The following is a 26,476-nucleotide window of genomic DNA, read 5'->3' as shown; positions in this document are numbered from 1 at the left end:
AGCAGACAGATTTGACTGATTCTCACATCGCTGAACTGTCAGGGGGAATGATGCATTTATGATCACCGCTTTTCTCTAGAGTTAATTTAAACTTCTGAAGTAATCCCTCAGCCACATAAGTCATGAAAAATGTCTGTATCTTCTTCTTTTTTCCTGAAAAATAGCTCTTCAGCTTTAGTTGTAACCTGCAGCATTTCTGATGGGAAAAAAACAAACCATCTCTGCATGTGAGAAATGAATCCTGCGCTGCATGACATTACCAGCCATCTGCAGCTAGAAAGGGAATCACCACTTCTGCACCACACACACACACACACACCACCCACGCACACACACACACACACACACACACACACACCCTCCATGCATGCACGCTCACACACACTCTAAATGGATGACAGGAGAGGCATGTGTGGAAAAACAGGAGGCTGGATGAAAACTATTCAGAACTGAATAAAGTGACGGCATAAGGGAATCTAAACATCACTGAAGAAAGATTATAATGTAAACAACCCAACAAACTGGAATACGACGGGGAAACTGAGCAGATGGAAGAGAGAGAGGGAGACCAAAACAATATGTTCAGTTCAAGTTGATGAAGTGCAGTTAAGATAAAAAAAACACAAAGTCTTTTGAGATGGAATAAAATCTAAAATCTCTTTACATTGAAAACTTGCTGCGTGTTTTAGATTTCAAAGATACAAAATGAAAGAAGCCACAGAACTGTTTTTATTTAGATGTCTTCTGCTGCAACATTTTTATGATGCTGCTGCTAAATAACAAATATTAATAATAAAGCTAAAAAAAGTTCATTTAATTCTGTTGTCTGACAACCAGACTCCGCTGCATTCACAACGAGGTCAATCTGAGGTCAACCAAACATGCAGCTAGACTAAAGTATTAATGTGATAAAGAAGAAAAATGTCTTTATTCGCATCATTTTGCTCATCTGGCTTAAACAAATTGAGCTGAGTGTATTTTATGGAGTGGATGTGTTTGGCGGTGAGGCCATCGGATGTTAATGGTGTTGTGTTTTAGCTTTTTTATTAGTTTCTTCTCTCTTCATCCGTCTTCTCTGGAGCCTAACTGCCTGGCCGTTTCCCTGCCAAAAGCTGCCTGCCGCTAAATGGATCGTTTATGTCCCTGAAGTAAAATATCCTGCTTCCATCAGAGAGCGCCAACACCTGATAAAGAGGGAGAAATCTATTCTAGGAGATAAAAGACCTGCAGTAAATGTAGCTGTTTTAATGCTGAAGGATAAAAGAGCAATGAAAGGCCGAGAATGGGCTGAAATTTCTGTCTTCTGGTTATGACTTCCTTAGAAGCAAATGGGAATCTTCTTTCTGACATCAGAGCTAAATATGATCTCAGCTGCAGATTAATGCCATAACTTTCTGATTCAGTTTCTTTATATTTTTGTCCACTCAGGGACTTTAAACCTAAAGCCCACCAGCAGCTCTGGGCTCCATTTGAATAATATTTTCCAGTTTATGAAGGTCATAGATACGTTTACTGTCTCCATTAGTGCAGAATTCATGGTAAAATGATATAAAAGGTTTGTTTTGTCTTTTGCAAAATGTTGTGGTTGTTGATTAACTAAATATATATTTTCAGGTGAGAAGAGAACTGAGAAACAAAACACGTTTTGTGTCGTATTTTACCACTCTATTGTTTTTATGTAGTTTTATGGTAAATATAGTTTGTTGTATGGTGCATCTGAATGCAGAGGCTTCATGGACATGTTGTCTGCTGGAACAGAGGAAATTCTTGACTCTCTTGTGTTTTCCTGTCTGTCTCCTCTCAGCTCTTTACTGCATCTGTTTAGATGTGGCCTGAGATTCCGCTTCCCAACCCTTCAGTATCATTTTTGCTCAGTAGAAGAAAATGAAATGACATAATTAAATCTTTCATCAACTGCTTGCAACAGCTTTTAGTCTGTCCCTCGGCCTAACTGCGATTAAATTACCAACTCACACTTCATTAGAGATGTCGGAAGCATTTAGAAAATGACTCAGTTTCACAATAAACTTTTGATTTGCTTTAAAACTAAGACGTATTGCAGATCAGATTTAGGTAAAATCATTTTTAAGTTTATTTAACGGTTGTTGTTAAATGCTCTTCATCTCTTGGTTGGGAAAGGCTTCATTGTTAAAATTATATACACAAAAATGTCAAAAGTTCTGGGTCAGAACTTCTTACAATTAAATTTTATGAATATTTAGTTGATTTTAGTGATTTCTGGTGAACAAATAACTTCTCCTTCCTTTATAGTCAGATAAGACGGGTGCACCAAGCTGATGTCCACCCACACCAACCTTGTTATGCATTATTGGTTTTAGGTTAAGCTGCTGATTTTTATTTGCAAGGCTGGACATGAAGAGGTTAACAGAGTCACCACCTCAGACAAGCTGAGCTCCTCGAGTTGGTCTCTAAACCAAGATGTTAGTCGTCTGTCCAGAGGTGGCGTACTTTTACTTATCAGCTAACATGCTAATAGAGGAGCAGATACTTCCTTTAGCACTGGAGCATTTTTGCTAACTTTGAAAACCTTTAGCGCTCTTAGCTTCGTCTGGGTCATTTTTTCCAGATAAATTTACTCGGCTGTTTTGTGTTGAAGTTTTGGTTTTTGACTGTTAGTAATTCTTCAGGTTAGATTTTTATATCCATGCTCTTGTTTTGAAGTCTGTTTATGCAACAGTTCAGTTTCTTTTTTGAAGAATCTTTATTGATCAACTGTGCTACAAGTGAACAAATGAGTTTCCTGAGTCAGCAGTACTGAGCTATGGAGCTTCTGCTAATGAAAAGTTGGTACAGCTCTGTAGCATTAGCAGAGCTGATGTTTATGATGTAGCAAGTGTTCATAATGTCCTCTACTGTAGGACAGTCTTGGTGAAATGGATGTTCTTTATTTGTTTGGGGATCGGGTCAGGACGGATGCTCTGGAAGCTTTCTCATTAGTTGAACCTGAAGCGTTTGTATTTCTACTTACAGTCCACATAACTGCTGCTGACATCCCCGTTTCTTTGCTTCCCTGCAGGGTTTGGTGTCTGACTGGTGACCAGCAGCAGAGCAGGGAGCTGTCCACGGTCCTGCCTGGATCAGTCCACAGAATCCACAGCAGACACTCATGTGCTGATCTCCCCCGTCCTCTGCAGCATCTCTCCTCCAAGCATCCAAGATGGACGACGACGGGCGCTACCGAGACGGCCGCTCAGACTTCATCCGCGGCGCCAAAGACATTGCCAAAGTTGCCAAGAAGCAGGTCGGCAAGAAGGTCGGACGCGGCGTGGACAAGATGGCCGATGAGTACGTCAAGCGCTCCTACAAGCGCTTCGAAGAGGAAGACGACGACGACGATTACGCTGGCGTGCCGAGCAATGATGGCGGATATTACCGAAACGACAGCCGAGCCAACGACGATGAAGGCCACAGCGACTCCACCGAAGGTCACGATGAGGACGATGAGATTTATGAGGGTGAGTACCAGGGCATTCCTCGGGGTGACTCTGGGAAAACCGGCGACATGGATGGCATGGCCGTCGCCGAGGCGCAGCAGTTCAGGGACCTGTCGGCGTTTGAGGGCGAGGTGCGGAAGGACCGGGAGGAGCTGGCCCAGCAGTACGAGGCCATCCTGCAGGAGTGCGGCCACGGAAAGTTCCAGTGGACTCTCTACTTTGTTCTGGGACTGGCGCTGATGGCCGACGGCGTGGAGATCTTTGTGGTCGGCTTCGTGCTTCCCAGTGCGGAGAAGGACATGTGCTTGTCAGAGCCAAACAAAGGCATGCTGGGTAAGTCAACTGAGTTTTGGGTATGGCAGGCCATTTTAACATAAAATTGATTTCAGTACACAGATATCTGAAATTGGTTTATGAATAGACATATTAGTAAATTAAGGTATTTCTAATTATGTTTTGATGAGAGCATCTGTTTGAGATATATTATAGTAGATATCTACAATAAATTACTGACTATGTGAATCAGATAGCTCCAATTCACTTATGACTTGTCTTAATTCTAATTAAAGATATTTTTGCATGACACCATAATTCAACATATATTTAATGTATTTTCAGATAGTAGCAAAATAGATTTGACTATTTCAAACATATCTTGAAAGTGAATTATGACTCGGCACATTTCCATCGGAGACATGGAGAAGCATAATTCTGACTAGTCATAATTATATTCGAGATATCTTAAATTGTAATTACGGATGTTTGACCCGTTAAATGACAAATCTGGTGACATCATTTAAGATATTTTGAAAGGAATTTTGACTTGTCAAAATGTAATAAAGTAATTTAATTCAACATAATGAATTATTATTCTTACTAGTCAGAATGTAAATGCAGACATCTTAAATTTCCATTAGTAAGTAGCATCATGTGTCTGGTCAAAATGTGTTTTTGAATGCAGTTACAGATAGTCAGATGAAACTAATTTTATGTAAAAAAACAAAACAAAAAAACTGCCACATTTTGCTTCGAGTTTGAAATCACTTTCTGTTTTTTATTGACTCTTTATTTTAATTTTAGTACCTTCTCTGGCATTAGCTGCTTCCACTTAACTTGCTATCCCCTGGTTATCTAGGAGAATCTCATTGCAGTCGCTGCAGTTTACATTTTGTTAGGACCCAATTGGCCGTGCATGAGCCCAACAGCCTGACCCAACTCTTGGTATTATCAGCCTCGGTTCACCTGTGCCACTGAATGTTTGTTTGTGTCTGCATGCGAGAGGCAGCGCTGGCTTCGTGCTTCCTTTGTGTGTGCTGTTTGTCTTTCTCACACTGTGTGCAGCGTGGCTGGCTCTCTGTTTGCACTGAGTGGAAGCTGAAGACTCTGGGATTGTTTTTCCTACCCTGCGGGTTCATGTTTAATCAGCGTCCAGAACCACGTGATCGTCTGTCATTAGCTGCACAGGGTGGACACAGAACATGAACCAGACGTGTGACAAGGATTAATATATTAATAATTACATACATGAGTTTAGAAAACACAATTATTTACAGCAGATGAATAATTGGACCCTTTTTAAGTTAAACAATCTCTGACCCTTGCCATTTGTTTTACCATTGACCTCCATTCAAAATACATCACTTAAAAACATTACTATTGGCATTTAAGTTCAATTTTTAATTTGTTTTTTATTCCCAGATAGTAAAATTGTGTTAAACGTTTCTTGATTTATTACTTTCCACTAAAGGTGTTTATATTGGTGCATCTAAAAAACTGTGACTATTATGAAGAAACTCAATATTTTTTTCAGAATATGAAAGAAAACGACACTCGTATTAAGCATCGAGAATATTTTATTTCTTTTCATTTCAATGAATATAGCTTACAGTATATACACTGTAATATATGAAACCCCAAAATTGTGTGTCTCAAAAATTTATGACAGCTGCGTCACAATTGTCACAAAGATGCAAAGAATAAAACTGCAAAGCGTAGATCAGAAATTCAGGTGCAATATGGAGGTGTGTCTCCTGTCATGCAGAGAGCAGCACCACAGCAGTGGCCTGACAGAAAGCCAGTTTCAACGGGATGAATTATTGTTTGCAGTTAAACGGTGAAACTCTGTTAATTAAAACCAGGTGCAATACGAACAGCAGCCACAATGCAAACAGAATTACAACGACTTCCCACCACGTTTGAGTCATAAATAATAAATAATAAGGCACTGTCAAAATAAGTGCCTTAGTTAGGTTTGAGGACCTTGTAGCGCCTCCTAGAGGGCCTCAGCTGCAACAGGTAATGACAGGAGAAGGATGGACTTGTCACATGTTGTCTGTACAGACAGAGGAGAGCACAAACAGTGATATACTTTATTTTATTTAATTAATCAAACATTATTTATTGAGCACTTTTTGCATAAACTCTAACTGCTTTACAAAGAAATAGAAAGATAGGACTATTAACAACCTCCAAACTATTAAAATGACTGTGATTCATATCAATAAAAGGGTTTGAAGACCAAACAAACAAATAATAATAATCAGAGGGAAAAAAAAAGGAAACAAAAACATTGCAACAGAAATACAGGCCAGAGATTTCTGAGCTCTTGTTTTAGTCTTTGTCAACATTTGAGCATTTTGTTTTGCACTGAGCTTTTAAATGCAGCTGATCTCACCATGACGTTCAGCATTAACGTCAGCTCCTATTGCAAGCTGCAGGGGAGGCACATTGCTACAGTCAGTAAAGTAATTCAACTAAAACAGGAAATTTCACCCAGAGAAATCAAGAAAAAGTGTAAATGTTTAAATTATGAAAATACTTGAGTATTCATGGGTGAAGGCTTCAGTTAGGAGTCACGAGGGGCCTCCATTCTCTCCTTCGCTTGTTATGCAACACGTCTGACTCACAGCCGAAGAGGCTTTTTTTTGCTCCAACTTCCCTGCATCCCCTGATTTCTGACTGCTCCTCTCCGTTCTCCCCACCCCACTGCGTTCCATCAGCATGCTGTCTAAAGAGTCTTTCACCTGAAGCACTGGGCTGTTTGCATGCGACACCCAGCGCACGCAGCGGAGGAGCGTCTGCAGAACGAGCTGCAGATTGTTAACATTTAAATGATCCCGGAGAGGAAGCTGTGACAGCGCATTTCACAAAACACTGCTCCGTTTTATTCAGAAAGGTTCCAGAGGCGTGTTGCTGAGGAACATTTGATCAAGTAAGAAAACTAACAGGCGGGAATTCAGAGTGACACAAATCGTGATGCAGCGTTGACGCTCAGTGAGCCGCAGGAGAAACACACTGGCTGTCATTGATTTGCCCTTCTCATGAAGCTGCAGCGGCTGCAGCTGCTGCATGCAGCCAGTTTATTAGAAACATACAAAGGAGGAGTTCTGCAGAGAAAGAGATGACTTCTGGAACCAACTGAGCTTAAATGCTCTTGATGTGTGAGAAATTTCTGTCCTTCTGGAGGCCGGCGAGCTGCGCTGGGTTGTGCATTGCAGTGCTGCTGCGCCGTTTTCCTGCAGCATCCAGGAACCTTTCTGGATTGTAATAAGTGTTTGGCCTTTTGGTGGATTTTGTCAGTGAAGTCCTGGTTGAGGGGAAACAGATGGGACAAAGACAAGATGGCAGATCTAATCAGGCCGGTCTGATTTACTGGCTCCTGTGGGACAGACAGGCATGAGGAAATGTGAAGCTTTATACCTGGCTATAATTAGCAACAAACCTTTGATGCACATAAGTGGAAATGAGGGTCTTTTATGTTTAATGATGTATTTTTATTGGTAGTAGTATTAAGTTAAAGCCAAACTAAACCCCCATCTCTCCCACTCATCCACGCAGACGCAACAATCCTGCAGTGTTGCACAGTTTTTCCTTTCATTTCCCTCCCCACTCACATCCACACACATCCACACACATCAACACACATCCACACACATCCACTATCCCTGTGCCTCAGGGAGCTCTGCCACAGCGTTGACTCGCGCTGTCCGCTCCTCCCTTTTTCTCTCTTTTTACTCCTCTTTTCATGCTCTCCATCTCCTCCTCCCACCACTTCCGGCTGAGATGCCCAGCATCGCTACTTCTCTCCAACACCTTTTCCAGCTCATTTCTCAGATCATCTGACAACATGAGACGAAGTTAACCTGAGTAAATATTAAAAAGGCAGTTTTCAGAAAATAATTTGATTTACTAGGAGTAAAAAGCCATCCAAAGCAACTTCGCTGTGGAAAGATGAATAAATTTTGAGCTGTGATCAACTTTGCTTCTGCAGAATCAACCTGTCTGACAAACAGGAATTAAAAGGAATCACTGCATCATGCTACAGTCTAAAGAAATTCAAGAAAAGATGAGAAACAAAGTCAATGTTCATCTGATCTTTATTTTGGACAAATGAAAAGTAGATCCAGGACTTGTTTTAGTGTTGTGTTACTTTCCTGTTTCAACCAGATCTTTAAATCTTAAATTTTTCGAATGACAGCAGACCTGAAGCATTTAATGCGTCATTTTTGAGCAATAATGTTAGATATTTGTTATATGAAGCATCACACATTGAGACTGAATTCCTGGTTTTTATTAGTAACGCTGAAGTTTGTTAACGCATTAAGCTGATATATTATCTTGATGCTTTCTAACAGTGACGACAGCAGGACAGATAGTCATCTGGTTCCACTGATAGGTGAAAGGTCGAAAGGTCGGTGCTGCAGCCCACAACGATACCCAATCAGAGATCTTTACTGAATGATGGTTCAGTCACTATGATTGACTCGCCGGTTCTCTGTCATTACAGAAAGCACAACCATTATGTCTCCATCATATCTACAGGTCATTTTTAATTTGATCTAAATGTATGAATCATGTGTGGCAGTCGTAGCTTTAAACTTTTAAATTTAGTGTTTTCAGCAGCAAATATTATTTCAAAATATATTTTCAAAATATTTCGTTTTTGGTCAAACCATACAACAACATTTGCTGCCTGCATTCCTCCCTCCCAAACTGATGTGCTTTTTGTGATCAATCAACATGGGTTTGAATTATTGCTGAATGCATGCGTTCATCCTCACAGCTGGGTTCGGTGCTCCCAGCAAAAGGTTTTCATTACAGGGATTCACAAGAAGAATAAAGAGGTGGAACATAAAACCCAGAACAACAGAGGATTTCCAGTTCAGTCCTCCACAACGTTTGACTCCTCCAGTTTGTTTCAATCTGTGACATATCAATTTCGGTAATGACAAGTTGAAAGGGGCAAATCACTACCTATTATACTGGATAGTCTATAAATCAATCCTTCTCCCCTGCTTAGTTGGAAAATGGCAGTATTCCCATTGTATGACTTGTTATACTAAAACTGTGACTCGGCAAAGACACAATGACTAATTGCCTCCTGGGAAACGTCTATTCAACTTCATTGACTCCTTTGTAGACCTTAGTTTATCTTAATTGAAACACAAAGCCTGGTTTAGACACTGCAACCAGAAATACTAATGATAATTTGGCTCTCACTGTTTCTTCCTGCAGATTGTGTCATTTTGAAGACGTGGATGAAAATACGGGTTCATAAAAACATCATCACATAATGCTTCTGCTTGTATCATCATGTATGAAATATAGCTGACTAATTTAGAGATCAACAAAGTGAACATCGTTCAATAGAAAACCTGCTAAATATCAAATACGTATGTATAACTTGCATTAGATATGCACCAGTCTTAAAGAATTTAAATTTAAAAAATTGAACCATTTTCAAGCTCTGGATGAGTGAAAAATAGGAAAACTGAGCATGAAATGTTTGATTTTCTAGACTTTCTTGCTGATTAAAGGATATTTATCTCTAATTATGCTTAATAATTACAGACATTTTTACATAGATTTACATTAAAATTACTTTAGCTTTCATATGCTGCATACTAACTTACTTTGAACTTTTTCAACTTATTTTCAGTCTTTTGGTTTTTGGTGTTTTATTTTAAAATAAAAAATTTCTGGGTTTCAAAACACCCAGAAAAATGACGCAATACTAAACTGCAGTCCTATTTGATGTATTCTTTTGTAATCTGCAGATAAAACTAGTTCTTAAAGGTAAATATTTTGACCGAGAGGTCCAGAAAAATTATACTTTCTGTTTGCAAAAGTAAGAAATTTCATAATGATTATTGTATAAGAACCATGTTCTTTTGCTTCTCACTGCATTCTAACTTTACAGGAAGAATATTTCATAGCAACTTGAGAAAAAAATCTGTTTTTCCCCAAGTGCAAATTAACTAATAAAATGCAGAAACATTGTTGTAAAATCATAGCGATAGGAGAAATAAACCAACTTCAACTAATGAAATACTACTGAATAAATAAATATTTTTCTAGATTTTAACATTACAAACAAGCAAAAAAACACTTTAGATTGGCCTTTAACTAAACATTATGTAAATGGATGCAGTAACCTTTTTCTCCTTTGTCATGCAAAACAATACTCTTTGCTCCATATTTGAATGTTGAGAGTAAACAGAGTAAATTTTCAGCTTGATTTAAATAAAAACCTTCACTGAAACACAAAAAATCATCTGTTCTTTTTATTCCTGATAACGCTCAACTGTTTTAAAAACTCACATTTTAATAACCGTCAGCTGGGAAAAGAGTTTTTTCTGAACAACGATGCTCCATTTTTTTGTCTGGAAACATTTCAGAGGATTATGCTTCGATTCTTCCATAACGTTTCATCATTAATGCAAACTCTTTTTAGAAGTCCAATAAGATTTCCCCTGGAAGTAATTTGCAGCAAATTAGAAATCTAATGAGAGTGAAAGTGAAGCCTTGAAGTGCCAGACGTGAGTTTATTGGAGAATAATAACTCATTATCATCCTCTCTGCCTTTCTACTTCATCTCTTCCAATCATTTCACGCTGCTGATGGACCGGCTCTCCTCTTCCTCGCAGGTCTCATCGTGTACCTGGGGATGATGGTTGGAGCCTTCGTCTGGGGCGGCCTGGCTGATCGGATCGGTCGGAGACAGACCCTGCTCATTTCGCTCTCCATAAATAGCGTGTTTGCCTTCTTCTCGTCCTTCGTCCAGGGATACAGCTCCTTCCTGTTCTGCCGTTTGGCTTCTGGCGTCGGGTAAGCAGGCTGATGAATCACGCAGGGAGTCACAGCCACTGTGATGCATGAACAGCAGCTGATGTGACGAGCAGTGAAATGCCCAAAATCACAAAATGGATCAAAGGAAAGGCACCGAAAGAGCATATTGAGTCCAGGTTGATCAGTTCATGTCTTCAAAATATACTTTTAAAATTGAAAGTTTAGAAAGAGATGAAAAAAATTTACATTTTCACTTATCGGAGAAAATAATCCAAATCATCCTGGAACTGTGGGATGATCCCTCTAGATTAGAGTTGGACAATAAATCAATAACAATATACAACAATGCCATAAATATTCAATATTCAATATGTAGAATATTCACTGAATTCTGATCCAGACCCGCACGGCCTTCTGGGAGATGTAGGCAGAGCTAATGAAGGAACTCACTCACTCTTTGGTTACCTAGCAACAGCCTGTTGATTAACACGCAGCAGCAGTTTAAAGTTTCACCAGCAGGCCTCTAACTGCTTAAAATTAAAAAAACTAATGGAGCAGAGTGAAAACTGGATAAAACGGGAAAGGTTTATACATTTAAAACAAAAAACTAATCAATAACTATCGATATTGATAATTATTGGTATCATTGGTATTTTTACTTGTACTTTTCATTACATTACTTGAGTTCATCCATTTTTACAGTAATTTCCAGACTTAAGTCCAAGACGTTTCAGGTACTTTAAGACTTTAACTCAAGTAACATTTCAGTGACTTGGACTTTTACCAAAGTCATATTTTGGAGCGGTACCTGTACTTTCACTTGACTCTGAGATTTCAGTACTTTATACAACACTGCGTATTACGCATTCATTTATTCAATTGTTTATTTTGCAGATTAATGATGTGGGTCACTACAGCAGTTCCACTAAAATAATAAAAACAAAAACAAACAGTAGGTGTGGCCTAGTCAAAGTGTGATCCTAATACAAGCCAAATAAGCCTGAAAATCCTCCATATGACTGAATGAAAGCACTTCTGCAGAGAAGATGAGCAAAGGAATAATTGCAAGGAGTTTTAAATGCTGAATCACAGTTAAATTGTGCCTTTTAAATCAGAGCAATGTAAAAAAAATCCAAACATTAGATTTAATTCAAACCCCTTCCTCAGAGCTTCAACACAAAAATCCCACTTTGAATGTTTTACTTACTTCCCAATACTGGCCTTCCTTTTCTCTTCTCTTTCTCTCAAAAGCATAATTCATATTTTAATCGCCTCTTTCTCTGCATTTCTGCCTTTCTCTGTAACTCTGCAGCATCGGAGGCTCCATCCCGATCGTGTTTTCTTATTATTCTGAGTTTCTGGCCCAGGAGAAGCGTGGAGAGCACCTGAGCTGGCTCTGCATGTTCTGGATGATCGGCGGTATCTACGCCTCCGCCATGGCCTGGGCCATCATCCCACACTACGGTGAGAAAAACAAACAGGTCTCTGAGTCAGGCTCTGCTTGGACGTCATTTTAGGTCATAATGAGTGAAAATAAGGCATTAAAAGAACCGGAACCTTGTGCATTTGGCCAGATGGGACTATTTTGATTGAGATGTTCAGCAACACCCTGGCCTGTTTTCTGTCCTTGTGTAGGCTGGAGCTTTCAGATGGGCTCGGCCTACCAGTTCCACAGCTGGAGGGTTTTTGTTCTGGTGTGTGCCTTCCCGTCTGTGGCCGCCATCTCTGCCCTCTCCACCATGCCTGAGAGCCCCCGCTTCTACCTGGAGGTGAGCGGCCAGCTTCCTCCTCGATGCTTCAGACTCATCAAGCGATCAGTCAAGTTTATTTGGATAGCACTTTGCAGCAACGAGGCACTTCAATGTGCTTTACGTCATAAAAAGTCATAAAACATGCATTTAACGACTGAAGCTTTACATTTTGTCAAGTGCCATCAGATTATTGATTAATGTTTCAATTATAATGATTCAGAAGCAACTCTGACCAGCTGGGTTTTCAGTCTAGACTCAGAGGAACTTTGTTTGTTTTACAGCTTTCTGGACCTTTGCTCCAGATTTGTGACGCATAGAAGCTGAATGCTGCTTCCCAGGTTTGGTTCTGGTTCTGGGGATGCAGATCAGACCAGAACCAGAACCCCTGAGAGATCTGAAAGGTTGTTACAACAGCAGCAGATCTTTAATGTATTGTGATGCTAAGGTGATCAGTGATTTATGAACTAATATCAGTATTTTAATGTCTATTCTGAGCTCCTGGGAGCCAGTGGAAGAACTGGGTGATGTGCTCCATTCTCCTGGTTTTAGCAGCAGCACATCACCAGCAGATGATTCAAAAAAATTATTTTAGGCAGATATGTAAAGACGTTGTTACAGTAATCAATGCGACTGGATGAGATTCTCTAGTACTTTACTCCTGAAAATGTTCTTCAGGTGATAGAAGGCCGACTTTCTAACTGTCTCTATGTGGCTCTGAAGGTTCAGGTCAGAGTCCATCACTGCAACCAAACTTCATACCGTATCTCTAGTTTCCAGCTGTAATAACTTTAGCTGTGTTTTGACTCTAGATTGTTCCTCTTTAGGTCCAAAGATAATAACTTCAGTTTTGTTTCTGTTCAGCTGGAGAAAGGTGTGTGACATAGAATAAATGTAGAAATAAATCATTTCACAGTGGTGAAAGTTTGAGTGATGTTTGATTCTCAGACACCGTTCAGCATGTGTGTCTGCAAGGCTCGAGTTTTTGTCTTTTTTACCTTTTGCAGAATGGGAAGCATGACGAGGCGTGGATGATTCTGAAGCAGGTCCATGACACCAACATGAGGGCCAAAGGTTACCCAGAAAGGGTCTTCTCTGTAAGTTGCACACAGATCAGGTGATACTGAACATCAGTGAAAATGAAGGAGTGAAGATGAGATCTCTTGTTGTTAGGTGACCACCATTAAAACGGTGAAGCAGATCGATGAGCTGGTGAACATGAGCGACAGTGCAGCCTGGCATGAGAAATGGAGGCTAAAACTCTCCTCACTTTTCCATCAGGTTGGTTTCAGAGATGCCTCTGATTAGTTGCTCTCTTCTTACCACACTTCCTTAAATGTAATGAGCGTCTCTGTGGTTTTCCAGGTGTGGAATAATTTCCAAACCATTTTCTCCCCTGAGTACCGGCGCACCACCTACATGATGATGGCCGTGTGGTTCTCCATGTCCTTCAGGTTGACGTTGTCATCCAGACTTTCTAACACTCATGAATCTTTATTCAGAAACTCTGTTTGTTGGTTTCATCCAAGCACAATCAGAAAATGTCTGAATTGTTGAATTTAGTTTATTTATATAGTGCCAATTAAAAACAAATGTCATTTCTTAAGTCACTTAAGAAGTAAGATCTTTGATAGGTTGGAGGATTTGTTCTATCATCTGGACTTTCTTATAGTAAAACCTGAAATAATCTAGCATTAAAGAATCAAATAACCTCTAGTTTATTGGAGTCATGCTATTTTATAGTATATTTCTAATTTCAGAATAATCTAGAGAGGAAATTCTAAGAAAACCGTTTAACACGGGATTTAAAGGACATATGTTGGTCAAAGATGGCACCAAGGTTCCTTATATTATTTTTAGAAGCTATTTAGAGTAAATGACTAAGCAGTTTGTTTTTAGTTTCTCAAAATTAAATTTAGTCTTATTTGTAGGTTAAAAGAAGAAAAACATCATTCAGGTGTTGTTAAGAAATCCCTGCTGTATAATTAACTGACTGATATCTCAGGCTGCATGGATAAATATCATCAGTGAATTTGAAGTAGAATAATATATTTTATAGCTAGAACTGATCCATGCACTGAGCCTTGTTGTAGTCCATACCACCTGCGGTGCTTGAGCAGAACGAGCCATTAAAATCTGCTAATTATAATCTATGAGAGAGAAAAAAAACAGCTGTTTATGGACAACATAATGGAATAAATGTGATTTTCTCTTTAGATATGGTGATGGTGTTTGTTCTTCAGGATTTACTCAAAGCATGTTTTTTTTCTACGATTAGACACAAAAACATGAACACCATGTCAGGCAGCTAAAGGATTATGAATTTATACTTGTTCACTTTCTGTAAAATAAGTGGGAGAGAGTTAAATAAAACAGCAGCATTTCTACTAACTTGCTTTGCTTCAGTTTAAATTAAATATTTCTGTACCAATTACATATTGTCAAAAATCAGTGACCTGTGAAGCCATTTAAAAAATGCTTTTGAAAAATAAAAGTATTTGTGTGAATTTTCCACAGTTTGGCTTTTTGGGACTGATTTTCTTTTTCTTCCTGCAGCTACTACGGCCTGACCGTGTGGTTCCCCGACATGATCAAGTACCTGCAAAAACAGGAGTATGCCTCGCGCACCAAGGTGTTTGTCAAGGAGAAAGTGGAGCACGTCACCTTTAACTTCACTCTGGAGAACCAGGTCCACCGTCAGGGGCAGTACTTCAACGACAAGTGAGTCTGTTGCAGTCCGACATTACAGACTGCCAGGAAAAACTGCAAGAAAGAAAAATTATTTCTGCCACGATCTCATGAGTCATTCATTGTTTTCATAGATTGTTTTTTTACTGTCAATTTGAAGCAGATTTTATTTTTTTATTCAGAAACCGCTTGTTTATAGAACCACTGTTTGACTTGCAGGTTATTCTATTTGCTCATGTACTTGTTTGCAGGTTCATGAATGTGAAAATGAGATCTATGGTGTTCGAAGATTCGCTGTTTGAAGAGTGTTACTTTGAGGATATCACCTCCAGCAACACTTTTTTCAAGAACTGCACATTTATTGCCACCCTCTTTTACAACACTGGTGAGGAATTCACACACCAGTAGACTTACTGGTGCTGGATACTGTATTCCAAAATCTAAAAGCGTTCAATAGGAGCCCAGTGCACTGTACCCCACAGAAAACCTGATGGTTATTCCACCAGATATTGATTTCTGAATTCTTCCCGAGTTCAAACATTAGTATTGTTACTTGTAAATGAATATAAATTTGTTTCCTTTGTAATTTGAGGTCTGAAAGTTCTGCATCTTTTTCATTATTTTGACCGTTTCTCATTGTCTGCAAATGAAAACTAAATTTTTGCTTGGAATTTCAAAGACATGTTTTCAGTCATTCATAGAATAAAAGAATAGTGTTTCTTTTACTCAAACATATATTTATAAAAAGTAAAATCACAGAAACTAATCATTTTAAGTGGTATATTTATTCCAGTGCCACCATTGTATTTTACAGGCTGTGTTTTTAGGCTGTGCTCAGTAATGATGATAGAGTCTGCTGCATGTTTTTGTTGGTTAGATTTAAATAGTTGAAGTTGCTTTTCTTTATTATTTTCTGAAATGTAAGTTCTTTTTATCCCAATGACTGAGCTGCTTTTTACCGACACCCGTTTTACCTTCGCAGATCTTTTTAAATACCGTCTGATCAACTGTAAGCTCATAAACAGCACTTTCCTGCACAACAAAGAAGGCTGTCTGCTCAGTGATGTCAGTGATGAAAATAACGCCTACATGGTCTACTTCGTCAGCTTCCTGGGTACCTTGGCAGTGTTGCCAGGTAACATTGTGTCTGCGCTCCTCATGGACAAGATTGGGCGTTTGAGGATGCTTGGTAAGACAAAGAACGGGACGACAATATGTAGCATTTGCTCAGATGAAAGTATTGAAGAAGGAGAGCGAGCTAGTGGACTTTTGACATTTTGAATCATAAATGTCAGAGTCCTAAACAAGCGTTTGAACGGTTTGCTAAATTTATGCAACACAAAATGTAAAATAACTTAAAAACAGCATAAATATGTCAAATTGTGCACTAAATTCAGATCTCAGCTGGTGAGGCTGAATGTTTAAAATGTTTTGGGAGTTACCAAAAACTACAACCCATAAATTAGCACCACATTCAGTGTGCTGGTTGCCTTTCAGGGACGTAGTTATGAGCAATCTCTGAATGCTCATTACTACGTATCGGTCCTTTTCTCAGGCTCCTAACAGAAGAAGAAGAAGAAGAAGAAGTTTTATTTATGCAGCACTTTTTCAGCAACAAGGCAGCTCAAAGAGTCGATGTGTAATTTATGTACTTTATGCATTTCAAGGAAAAACGGCCCTTGAATAAAACAGCAAGCAGGGATGAATGCTGCAGTCATGTATGAATAACAGTTTATAAGCCATAATTATGAAATGCATTTCAGTTTACTTACTAAACAGAAATTTGACGGTACATCAGGAAGCTCCACCAGCTTGTCGTCTCGCTAAAGAGATTGTTTTAGTTGGGGCTCCCACCAAAGCTCTCCTGCTGGACAATAGGCAAAATATACCTTCAACATTTAAACCTTCAAAAACTAACCAACAGCATTCCTAATCAGTATAAATGCTGTTTCTAATGGCACATTAGTGACACCAACAAGACCTTTCTAAACAATTTATTTGAAAAACAAACTCAATGTAAAGTAATTCATCCATTCATCCATCATTCATACCTTCATATGATATCATTGCTCAAGGCTAACTGATTTTGTAAAAAGGGGTGAAAGATACAGAAGTTGACATATGGACATCTAAAAATGTATTTTTAAGATATTTTCCCTTGTGTTTTTTGTTCATTCAGAACTGTATTGATAATTATTGATTGTTTATTAGGCATTATTTTCTGATTTTTAACTTCACAATAAATATAATAACAATCACATTTAATAAAATATGACATCACATTTCTTAGGAGTGTCAGGGAGTGATATTGTGTTTCATTCAGGAGGAGCTGTAGCGCCCCCTAGTGTCTCCTTGCCACGGCCACTAATCACGTTTGGTCGATTTTTCCCAAAGACAAATAGTGTTAACAGGTCACAACCTGTTGAAGTTTAACCAGATAGAAACAGCATTTTCTGATCTAAATCAACAATGAATTGATTTATGCATATATTTTACATTTTTCTTTTGTTTGAACTAAACATCTGTTAGTTCCCTAAAATCTGTTTGTTAGCAAAAATAGCTCAAGTCCTACAGATAATCACCTTTGCAATTTCAGACCGTCCTGCTTCCAGGCTGCACCTATTAGGTAAATTTACCTGTTATTAATTTTGAGTTTGTTGACTCATATATAATGATATATAATTATGACCCCCTAATCAAACTATAATAATAATGAACATCCTGCTTGTAAATATTGTTTTTTGGATTCACTTTTCCTTACTTTAAACTTTGAGTAAAAACAATTACATCCAATCATTCAGGTGTCAAAGCAGGTACAAAATGTCCTCTGCATCCGCACTGATGCATGATGGGTACAAAATGTTCTGATGGCTCCATTACTAGACAGAAAACCTACAGGGGCCACAATCAGTTCAGCTTAAATCAGTTGAAACATCAGTTAATTTGACTTCTATAAAAAATCGTGTCACCCTACAGTAAAGATTCGAGGCCATCAATAAAAATAGTTCTTGTTAATTCAAGTAACTCTGGTTTAACTCTAAGGTTAAAAATATCCAGTGAACTGTCAACAGTAATCAGGCTGCGTCTCTGTTTGTCTCCTCTTTCACAGCTGGCTCCAGCGTCATCTCTTGCGTCAGCTGTTTCTTCCTGTCTTTCGGCAACAGTGAGTCAGCCATGATCGCTCTGCTGTGCCTGTTTGGTGGGATCAGCATCGCCTCCTGGAACTCCCTGGATGTGCTGACCGTCGAGCTCTATCCGTCTCACAAGAGGTGGGTGATGTAGGCGTGCTCTGACGTCCTGAAAACAGCAGCGCTGCTCAATGATGTCAGAGGAGCTGCCCTTCAGTGATTGGTTGGCTTTCAGGGACGGATGACATTGTGGGGTGAAATTATTGCTGCTGTTTGGACTGCAGAGCTCACTTTGGCATTGAGTGGTTTTCATTAAGTAGATTTAATTATTATGTATACAACTGATTCAATAATGGAATATAAGATAAAGAAGAGCAAAATTAAATTTTTGTTTCCAAGACTATCAGAGATCAACTTTTATATTTAATTGAAGGAAAAATAGCGCCATCATCAGGCCATAAGAAATGGCATAAAAAGCATCCTGAGATGTTTTTCAGTTTATTTGATTTATAGTTTGGAAATAAATTAAGGAACAGTATCTCATTTAAACGAGAAAACATTCTCATTTTAAATTAATGATCTTTTAACTAAAAAAGATCATAAAGGTAAAACAGCATCACATTTTAGATGTCGTCTGGAAGAAACAGGGTTAGAAGGAATCAGGAGTTATTTCTTTTTAACAAGTCATATTCTGTCAGATAATTTATTTCCAAGCTTTTTGCAGTTAAATGCTTCAGTTGTACTCTCCTTTACCATTAATTGAACTTCCAACACAAATCCAATGTGACTTTTGTTTCCTTCTCTCTCTGCAGAACCACCGCTTTTGGTTTCCTCAACGCTCTGTGTAAATTAGCGGCCGTGCTCGGCATCAGCATCTTCACTTCATTTGTTGGCATAACCAAGGCTGTGCCCATCCTGTTTGCCTCTGGCGCGCTGGCAGCAGGCAGTTTTCTCGCCCTCAAACTACCAGAGACGCGGGGTCAAGTGCTCCAATAGTGTGGCACCAGCAGCTCTGCAGAGGGCAGCAGAGCTTTAGCCGCACTGCAGAGGAAACGGCTCAAAAGGTCATCAAATCGTGCCCTCTGAACCTACCCCACACTCACCAACATCCACAGTAAAGCAGTAAACTACAACATGAATTTGTTAAGGTGCAACATTCAGCCGTGAGAGTAAAGGTTAGTGCTGTTGCTGCATCCTGATAATTCCAGAAAAAGATGATGTTTGTCGTTTACTAAAGTCTGGAGATGAAAAAAAAAAACACAGTAAACCAATGTAGATGTAAGTCCATTAAGTTCTGTCCCCCTCAGTGTGAAACCATCCAGGGTTGGAGGTCAGTGACTCTGATAGTTAGCGACGCAAACAGACTCATAGAAATGACCACTAGCCGTCATTGCAGAGTTGTCCGCATTCACCTTCATTCTTTTGAGCGACATCAACTCACCTTTGAAGTTGTGAGTTCTTCATCTTTGTTGGACATCTATCTGCTCAAAAATGCAACAATTCCTGCCTTGATTGGAAGCATTTTTGACTCTGCGGGGGAACACCAAGACGTGTCCGTCTTGGCCTCCCTTACTCTGTTTCTCCCGAGGTCTTGTGTTGGTGTCTAGACTAACTGCCATTTTGTAGATAATAGAACATTCCGGGTTTGCTTTTGTTATCGTTACAAATCGGAGATTAATCTCCCTCCCTTTATGGCATCACTTTGGATCGCACCAGAGCAGGGATGAGTTCACGGCAAGTTTTCTGTGTCTGTCCATCTGAAGCACAACCATTTGTCATGAGAACATTTTCCCAGGGAAAATGTTCAGAATCTCCCAGTTATTCCAGTCAAACTGTACATCCCTTTGTGAGAACTGCCTTTTCCCTTCTCCTTTATGAATATACAGGATGTGTGTCTTTAAGATGTTTCAGAGGGTGTTATGCATGTCACAAAGTATGAACTGTATGTAAACTTGAAAATCCAGATTATAACATGTAAACAGAGTTTTACTGCATTTGCTCATTTATTGTTCTTTATCAAATTTCTGTATTTCTTGATACCTTTAACAGACCTTCCCAGGTGTTTCAGAGCACACTGCACGAAACGTTGCAAAACTTGAAATGTCTGAAAGAAGAACATGATCCATGTAGAGAAGTTAATCTAGTCATGTCTAAGTTTTCATTGAGAACTTAAAATTCAAGCTATTGTGGGTCATCTTTGCAACTGAAACCTGACAAATGGTTGTTTATTTATTGAGTCTGTAATCATTCCACAAATTCACCTTTTTTCTCTCTTACAATGACAGGGGTGGGGAGGTTTGGAAAATCAGTGGTTTAGTCAGGTTAGCGCACCATGAATACCAGCCTACAGAAAATTCATCAGTTAAACCTTTTGTAGATGTTCAGCACATCAAACTTAAATTTATTAAAACTTACTTTTTATATTTGGTGAATTCACCAACTCTCTCACAATTCCTTATATCAACTTATTCCTTCCTGCCTGATTCTTTTCTTGTGTCAGTAAATATTCGGTGGTTGCATAGATGAGCTAACATTTGGGCTGTGCAGCTGCTAGCATTAGCAACATGTGCAGCTGCTAGCATTAGCAACATGTGCAGCTGCTAGCATTAGCAACATGTGCAGCTGCTAGCATTAGCAACATGTGTTGCTAAGTGTTTCACTCTGGTCTCAGTTTTATCCACTTCAAACACTTTCTCAATATTTATGGAAAAATTAAAAACATTTCAGTTTGAGCAATACGCTGTACGAACTGTGCATCAATTTATCATGAGTAGCTACCATTAGCACAGTAGCTGAAATGGGAAACCCAATCGTCTAAATCCTGTCATTTAACCAAACAATATTTCTGCCGTATCGTCTAACTGAATATGGCTGCTGGTTTCTGCAACTTCAAGATATGCCGATATAGGATGACAAGCTTTATTTGCCTTTTATGAATTAGATATATTAAATTCAGGAGCATGCAACAACATCAGGGCTACATCTTAACCTGATTTTTAACTGATTAGGACATTAATTTAACATGCAGGATAATTCTGTCTTTTCCTGGATTTTAGCATTTGATAGGAGCAAGACATAAAAGCACACTTATCAGAAAGAGATCACTAACAATTATCATATGTTCCATACAGGTCACATGCATTCCCACGTGGCACATTACATTCACAGCTGCTTTCCAACATTTGGAAAAGCAATCATGTCAGAACAGTTTTTCTTGTCCAAACTGCCATTTTGTAGGATAGCAGCCATATGTAGTTTCAATTGAATATATAGCCAAACCACTGCACTAAGAGTGCATTGTGCACGATTCTGAGAGCCTTGTGTTGTTTGACACTCATCCTGATGCGCATTGGACAAGTATTGAAGAACCAGGGGAACATTTATTGAAAGCACAAGCATAATCTACCAAATGATGATGTTGTGGACATGCTGTAGGTTTACACAGTTCTGCAAAAAGAGAATTACCCCTCGTTTATTTGCATTTACTTTACACTGATCTAGATTTATCACCTGATCCATCATCTATTCGTGTGCCATGAGTCCCGCCTTTCATGAATTATTGCCAAATATTTTCTGTGGCCTGAGTTTACACATTATGACAAGAGATCTGCTATAGATATAAATATATGTAAATAAAATAAACTATAATAGAACTAATAGGATTTTTAAATGATTTCCCCCATGGTCTTTACAATATCAAAGTAGTTTTTCTTCCTGTTGGGCATGTAGAGCAGAAACACTTTTATTTTCTCTCTGAAACTGATTCAAAACGCTGAGTTTGACAGTTCAGGTGCCCTAGTAAAAAAAAAAAATCTGACTTGCAAAAACCTTCAGAAGCCAAAATGATTAGCAGACCACACTGCAAAATGTCCAACACACCCTCTCAGAAGCACACTGACAGACCCTGAAAACACAGAAACTACACATGTAAGAAATAAATTCTCTGCAGACCGGCCCAGGTCACACATCATGCGGTTACAAACCAAGTCAAGATCACTCTGTTTTAGCAGAGAGTGCTGTTAAAATGCTAACACGCTTCTCTCATACATATCTAAGCCTATGTTACAGGGTGTTTTTGTATAATTAACTTGCTGCCTAAGCAACAGTCAATTGTGAGTGCAAAAAGTTAACAAAGCAATAAGTGTTTGAGTGTTTGTCTCTTACAAAGTTGTTGGCAGTTGGAGCACATTACTACATGCCGGCCTTTTTCCACTGAAGGGATTGTTTAGCGTATTTGAATCGTGGCTGTGTGGAGTAGTGTTGAGCTGTTAGCGTCTTACCTGCAGTAGACAGCTGCTCTGAGCGGGGAAGATTAAAAGAGAATTCCCACCTAAAATAAAAAAAACATTTTTAAACTTTTCTAAAAGTTTGGCTTGTTTAAGATGGAGAAAATTCACTCCTCAACATGTCTGATCCTTGAAAGTTTTAACTTCACCTCTCAATGAGATTTTTTTTTTTAATCATCAATCTGAGATCGCTCTATCTGCGGTGTTTTTCACGTAGGAGACTGACTGTTCAGAACTACTCTGCACAACATTACATCAAAAATAAACTCTCCCACTAATGAAGACATGAAATAAAAAAGCTAACATTTGTGTGTGACTCTCTGAAACCACTCTTGGTCTTGAGGCTTCTGTCAATACAAGTGCATCACCATAAATTAAATGTAACAAAGAATTATCACCTTTGTCACTGTACCGTGCTGTAGAAAATGTAGTTGATTGTAAGTATAGAAACTGTGGAATCAAATATAAAAAAGTGATAAAAAAAAAGTGTAAATGAACAATGCTGTATGTTGTCTTTTGATTGTGTGTATTTTGTAAATGAGAATGAGATAATACAGTAAAATCATCAATGTCAAACACCAGTTATGGATCCTAGTTAGATTAAAAGTGCAGATGCAGTTTTGTTTAGAGGTGTGTGAGATTTCTCCATGTTGATTTTTGATCAGGATCACACTTTGATGCGATCCTTTGGAACTATAACAAAACGTTATGGAAATAATGAACAATAAACAAGTGGAAAAGATAGATGGAAAGTCCGTTTATTTAAATTGCCAATATATGTATAAGTACACATAATGGCCTCTGTGCCATTACATATTTGTCTCACTGCACTAGACTCCCCTGCTGAAGGAAAACATGTTGTAGCTTGTTTAAATTTTGCTGCAGAAGATATGGATAAGAAATGAGTAAAGTAAAGAGTAAAGTTGATTTTCTGGTCCATTTGTGTTCCAACCATCACGGTGGTCATGTGATCCTGAAGAAATAATCTTGCTCTGTGTGCTGTATGAAAATATACAGATTGACATTATGTAGCAAGAAATTTGACTAGATCTGCTGATTCCTTGCATCAAACGGAGCAACAGTGATTCAGATAATTACTTTTTCACAAAGGCCAAGTTAGTATAGATAGATTCATTCCATAAATGAGATCATCTCCTGAAAAATCATATTTTGTGTTTACTTAGGTCACCTCAGTCTGATTTTAGCATATTGATCAGCCGGGGATTTCTAGTTGTTTATATTTTTGAAAAAATATTGCGTATTTATCTTAGTAGTGCTTAATTATAAGGAAAATGTGAGCCTTCAGGGCTCATTTTGTCTGCGTTTTCATTTCTGCGCGGCTCACGTACCGGTGAGCTGTAAAGGAGCGGACCCGCAGGGGGAATCCAGCAGGTGGCAGCATTGCAGCTATCCGTCATAAAACGTAAAAGAAGAAGAAGTCACGCTGTTTTTCCCTTTGAAAGGTGAGTGTTTTACATTGTGGGGGCATTTTACCAAACTGAGAGTTTGATGAACATGATTTGTTTCTTCATGTTAGTGGTTTATTTATGTATGTTTTGCTGTGTTTAGCTTACAGGCTAAGTAGTAGCGGCTGCTTAGCTAGCAAGCGGCTAAACAAGGTAAGCTAACATTATAAAACAATCAGGATGTCGTTCCTTTCTTATCATTACAAAGACTCATAAACTGCTTGTGGCTGTAAATCGGCTTTAAAGCTCCTTAGATGTTATTTTCTGTCCATCTTGATTTGGTAAAATCAAAGTTAAGAGTTTCTGACATTTCAAGTAATAAGTGCTGAAAGATGGGCTTGTGCTGTGTTTTGTACTGTGTGCTTTGTTTCTGTATTTAATTTGATATGGTTAATATGGTTAATGGAGCGGATGATTCCGTTTTAAGATGTAAAGTTTTAAGATGTAAAGCAGAGCATCAGAAACAAAACATCTGAGAATGATGAAAACATGGCATAATAAAGGAAAGTAATGAAAACTTGAAATATAGACTAATATAAATATTATAGTCATTAATCTAATGGAGCTTTAAACAAACTGGTTTTTAGCTCCCATTTAAAGGAACTCAGGGTTTCAGCAGCTTTGCAGTTGAGTTTCTCTAGATCTTGCTGGAACATTAGTCTTTTAATCCTGGAAAAATGTTCTACAGGTGATAGAAGGTCGACTTTATAACTGTCTTTATGTGTCTCTGAATGTCAATGTCTGGGTGCATCAATAAACCCAGATTTCAGTCGACAAAATGACCAACATATTCGATGTGTATCGATGATTCTAACAATGGAACTTGACAAAATGCAACATCTGTTATTGGTTTTCACAAGTATCGATTAAATGAGGTGTTTGATGTTTTTGTAAAGTCAGTCTGGTACTGTACCAGAGAGTCTGACCCAGCTGGAACAGGAGGATGAAAATGAAACGTCCCTCATGATCAGATTAATAAATCTGTTTTTGTTCTCCTCCACAGTGGCCGATGCTTCCCAGTGTCTCCCGCTGCACTCGGCCCATCTACCTCTCTGTAGCTCGGCCTCTGGCTCACTTCAGACCCCCCATGGACCCGGACCCTAACCGACCCGTTGAAACAACCATCAGAACCAAACTGACAGAAACGTTTAAGCCTGACCATTTGGAGGTCCACAACGAGAGCCACATGCACGCGGTTCCCCCCGGATCCGAGTCCCACTTCCGAGTCCTGGTGGTCAGCGCGCAGTTTGTGGGTCTGCCGCTGATTCAGCGCCACCGTCTGGTCAATGAGGCGCTGAAGGAGGAACTGAGTAGCTGTGTTCATGCGTTGGCCATCCAGGCGAAAACCCCTGAGCAGTGGGGCGCGGACCCCGCTCTGGGCAAGAGCCCGCCCTGCATGGGGGGTTCGAAAAACGACCGCACTGTGGAGGAGAAGCTGAAGGCTGGGCGGGAATGAAGCTCTGGACTCTCACAAGCTGCTCTTTGGTTTTATCTGCTCTGAAGGTAAAATGATTGAATCTGCCATGATTTCCCTGATGTTGGTGTAAAACTGAGTGCAGATGAGAATAATCAGGTTGGTCTCCTGTGCTTTTCTGCTGCTGAATGTAAATAAAAGTGATTTCTGAGATTCACTTTCATTTTGAAAGAGATTTATTTGCATAAATGCCTGCTTGTGAGGGAAATTATTAGCTTTTGGGTTTATTTCTAGTTGAAGTCAAGAACGTTTCAGTTCAGACAGAATGCTGTTTGCAGTGATGCTGATTTAAAACCCAAACCTTTTCTATCAGTTAAATAATCCCTTTAACTTTTTTCTCAATGTTTTATGTTTTTCGCATATTATTTTGTTAAATGAAACCTTTAAGTCAGCTAGTATATTTATTTTTAGGTCAAACTGAGGATAACGTTATGCTGGTTTACTGGTGATTCTTGTATTAGAAGTTAATTTGGGGTGTCAGTGTAAAGGGGGTTGACTATAACTATTTGTTTCACGTTTTAGATTTTTATTTCCTTCCACTTCATTATTTTGCACCGCTTCCTGTTGGTTTGCCATATAAATCCAAGTAAAAATGCAAATATGTTAAGTTTTTGAAATGACAAAATATGAGTAAAGTTCTAAGGGTCTTTACAAAATCACTTTTTTCTGTAATTTTGTCTTTTCAATATCTCAGTAAGCTGTGCCACAAACATCCAGTGACTTTTAAGTCAAAATCAGAAATGGTCTTATTCATTTATTATACTTTGCTAAACACAGCAAATGTTTTATAAACTTACAAAATGGAAAATAATTCAAAAATGTAAATGACTGGAAACATGAAGGGAAATGTGAAACATTACATGTTTTATTTATTGTTCAGGTAAAAGAGAATTCAGTTAGTTTAGATACCACTGGGTTTCAGTATATAGACAATCGATCTGACTTATTGATCATTCTTTGGTGGTGTCAGTCCTGCTGACTTGACACAAGGGGGCAGTATATGCTCACAAAACGACCAACTGCGGCGGATGTTTAAACATATTTTAATTATCTTCTTTAAAGACAAACTAACAATAATCTTAACTCACTTTTTATTAGATATTTGCAAATCTGAGATAAAATCTAATCATAAACTAGGCGTTAAAATTAAGATGATATCTGTT

At 38.7% G+C, this 26,476-nt stretch overlaps 2 protein-coding genes across 3 annotated transcripts in view; both read left to right on the top strand.

Annotated features, from left to right (window-relative positions):
• The window catches only part of sv2a (synaptic vesicle glycoprotein 2A), a 29,396-nt gene extending 6,279 nt beyond the window's left edge, over positions 1–23,117 (top strand). Inside the window, exons 2-13 of the mRNA XM_055047200.1 lie at positions 3,038–3,788; positions 10,382–10,562; positions 11,836–11,987; positions 12,159–12,292; positions 13,279–13,368; positions 13,445–13,552; positions 13,637–13,725; positions 14,828–14,992; positions 15,211–15,344; positions 15,942–16,148; positions 18,069–18,228; positions 18,900–23,117. Coding sequence (XP_054903175.1) covers positions 3,179–3,788; positions 10,382–10,562; positions 11,836–11,987; positions 12,159–12,292; positions 13,279–13,368; positions 13,445–13,552; positions 13,637–13,725; positions 14,828–14,992; positions 15,211–15,344; positions 15,942–16,148; positions 18,069–18,228; positions 18,900–19,083 — 2,214 coding nt within the window. The 5' untranslated portion in view covers positions 3,038–3,178 and the 3' untranslated portion in view covers positions 19,084–23,117. The remainder of the gene's footprint in view (positions 1–3,037; positions 3,789–10,381; positions 10,563–11,835; positions 11,988–12,158; positions 12,293–13,278; positions 13,369–13,444; positions 13,553–13,636; positions 13,726–14,827; positions 14,993–15,210; positions 15,345–15,941; positions 16,149–18,068; positions 18,229–18,899) is intronic.
• A 652-nt stretch (positions 23,118–23,769) lies between these two features.
• On the top strand, positions 23,770–25,470 carry bola1 (bolA family member 1). 2 transcript variants are annotated; one of them, XM_055047228.1, is made up of 3 exons: positions 23,800–23,836; positions 23,943–23,992; positions 24,843–25,470. In XM_055047228.1, exon 3 carries the CDS (start codon positions 24,849–24,851, stop codon positions 25,293–25,295), a length of 447 nt encoding a protein of 148 aa, XP_054903203.1. In that variant the 5' UTR covers positions 23,800–23,836; positions 23,943–23,992; positions 24,843–24,848; the 3' UTR covers positions 25,296–25,470. The 2 variants fall into 2 exon arrangements, with proteins under 2 accessions (XP_054903202.1, XP_054903203.1); XM_055047227.1 differs by lacking the exon at positions 23,943–23,992 and having other exon boundaries at positions 23,770–23,836.
• The last annotated feature ends 1,006 nt before the right edge of the window (positions 25,471–26,476 follow it).

The sequence above is a fragment of the Poeciliopsis prolifica genome, unplaced genomic scaffold (genome assembly GCF_027474105.1).
Source record: "Poeciliopsis prolifica strain line A6 unplaced genomic scaffold, Auburn_PproV2 SCAFFOLD025, whole genome shotgun sequence".
Lineage (NCBI taxonomy): Eukaryota > Metazoa > Chordata > Actinopteri > Cyprinodontiformes > Poeciliidae > Poeciliopsis > Poeciliopsis prolifica.
Note: the sequence above shows the minus strand (reverse complement) of the source record. Positions and strands in the feature narration are given on the sequence as shown.